Here is a 1,037-nt window from a genome sequence, read left to right as displayed (position 1 = left end):
TTACACTTCTATTTATTCAGCTAAATTATATTATTATGGATAGAGAATAATAGGTATTGCATTGTTGTGGGGAAATTTTTTCCAACTTCCAAATTACATGTCGGCATAATAGCGAACGAACGAATAAATGGATGTTTGAATGGCACGACATGTTCCATTGTTTTTTTTTTCGTTCATTTTTTGTATTAGTTTTTTGTATCATTTTTGTATCATTTTTGTATCATTTCTGTATCTCGTTGGTATCATGTTTATGCTGTTGCAGGCGCTATGATTAGTTTCATGGTGAAGTTTAGATTGAATGTCTTTATTCGTCTTTGTAATGTAAATCAAACCCTTCACAAATTTTTTTGTATAAAGTTGTTTGAATTTATCAATTGTTTCAAATTTGTTTGCAAAATGTTCTCCCAATTTGCCTAAAACATATTTATAAGTGAAATATTCATTGTAAATATTCTCAATGTGCCTTTAATGGATGAATAACAGCTGACGGCATTCATATTCCCGTGATAAATATTAACTATTAAAAAATATATCAAATCATTTCAAACCAGAATAGAATGACTGACTGATCGATAAATGGATTAATTACAAATGATTAAATTATTATGGATGTATGTGCGTATGTACGTATGTGTGTGTGGTGTAGATTTGTAGTGTGTGTGTTCGTCATATAATGTGGTGAGGTGTTGTGTGGTACTGCCTTTGTTGCAGGCTCGAAAGCTTAATTATAAGTTTGGATGAAATGTTAACAGTTCTACTTCTAGAAGAACTGTATTACAACAGACCAAGAAAAATTATCCTTTGTAATCATAGCGTTTTACTTCTAGCGTTACTCTTCTTTTTCTTCTTCTTCTTCTTCTTCTTCTTCATCTTCTCCTTCTTCTTTTTCTTCTTCTTCCTCTTCTTCTTTTTCTTCTTCTTCCTCTTCTTCTTTTTCTTCTTCTTCTTCTTCTTTTTCTTCTTCTTCCTCTTCTTCTTTTTCTTCTTCTTCGTCTTCTTCTTCTTCTTCTTCTTCTTCTTCTTCTTTTTCTTTTCTC

At 30.9% G+C, this 1,037-nt stretch overlaps 1 protein-coding gene across 1 annotated transcript; it reads right to left on the bottom strand.

Annotated features, from left to right (window-relative positions):
- Nucleotides 1–198: 198 nt before the first annotated feature.
- On the bottom strand, nt 199–1,037 carry HELRODRAFT_184795 (hypothetical protein; the record flags this gene model as incomplete). Its single annotated transcript, XM_009026195.1, has 2 exons — nt 199–413; nt 822–1,037. Coding segments are annotated over 2 exons (431 nt in total), but the record flags the coding sequence as incomplete, so codon positions are not given.

Source organism: Helobdella robusta (genome assembly GCF_000326865.2).
Source record: "Helobdella robusta unplaced genomic scaffold HELROscaffold_4539, whole genome shotgun sequence".
Lineage (NCBI taxonomy): Eukaryota > Metazoa > Annelida > Clitellata > Rhynchobdellida > Glossiphoniidae > Helobdella > Helobdella robusta.
Note: the sequence above shows the minus strand (reverse complement) of the source record. Positions and strands in the feature narration are given on the sequence as shown.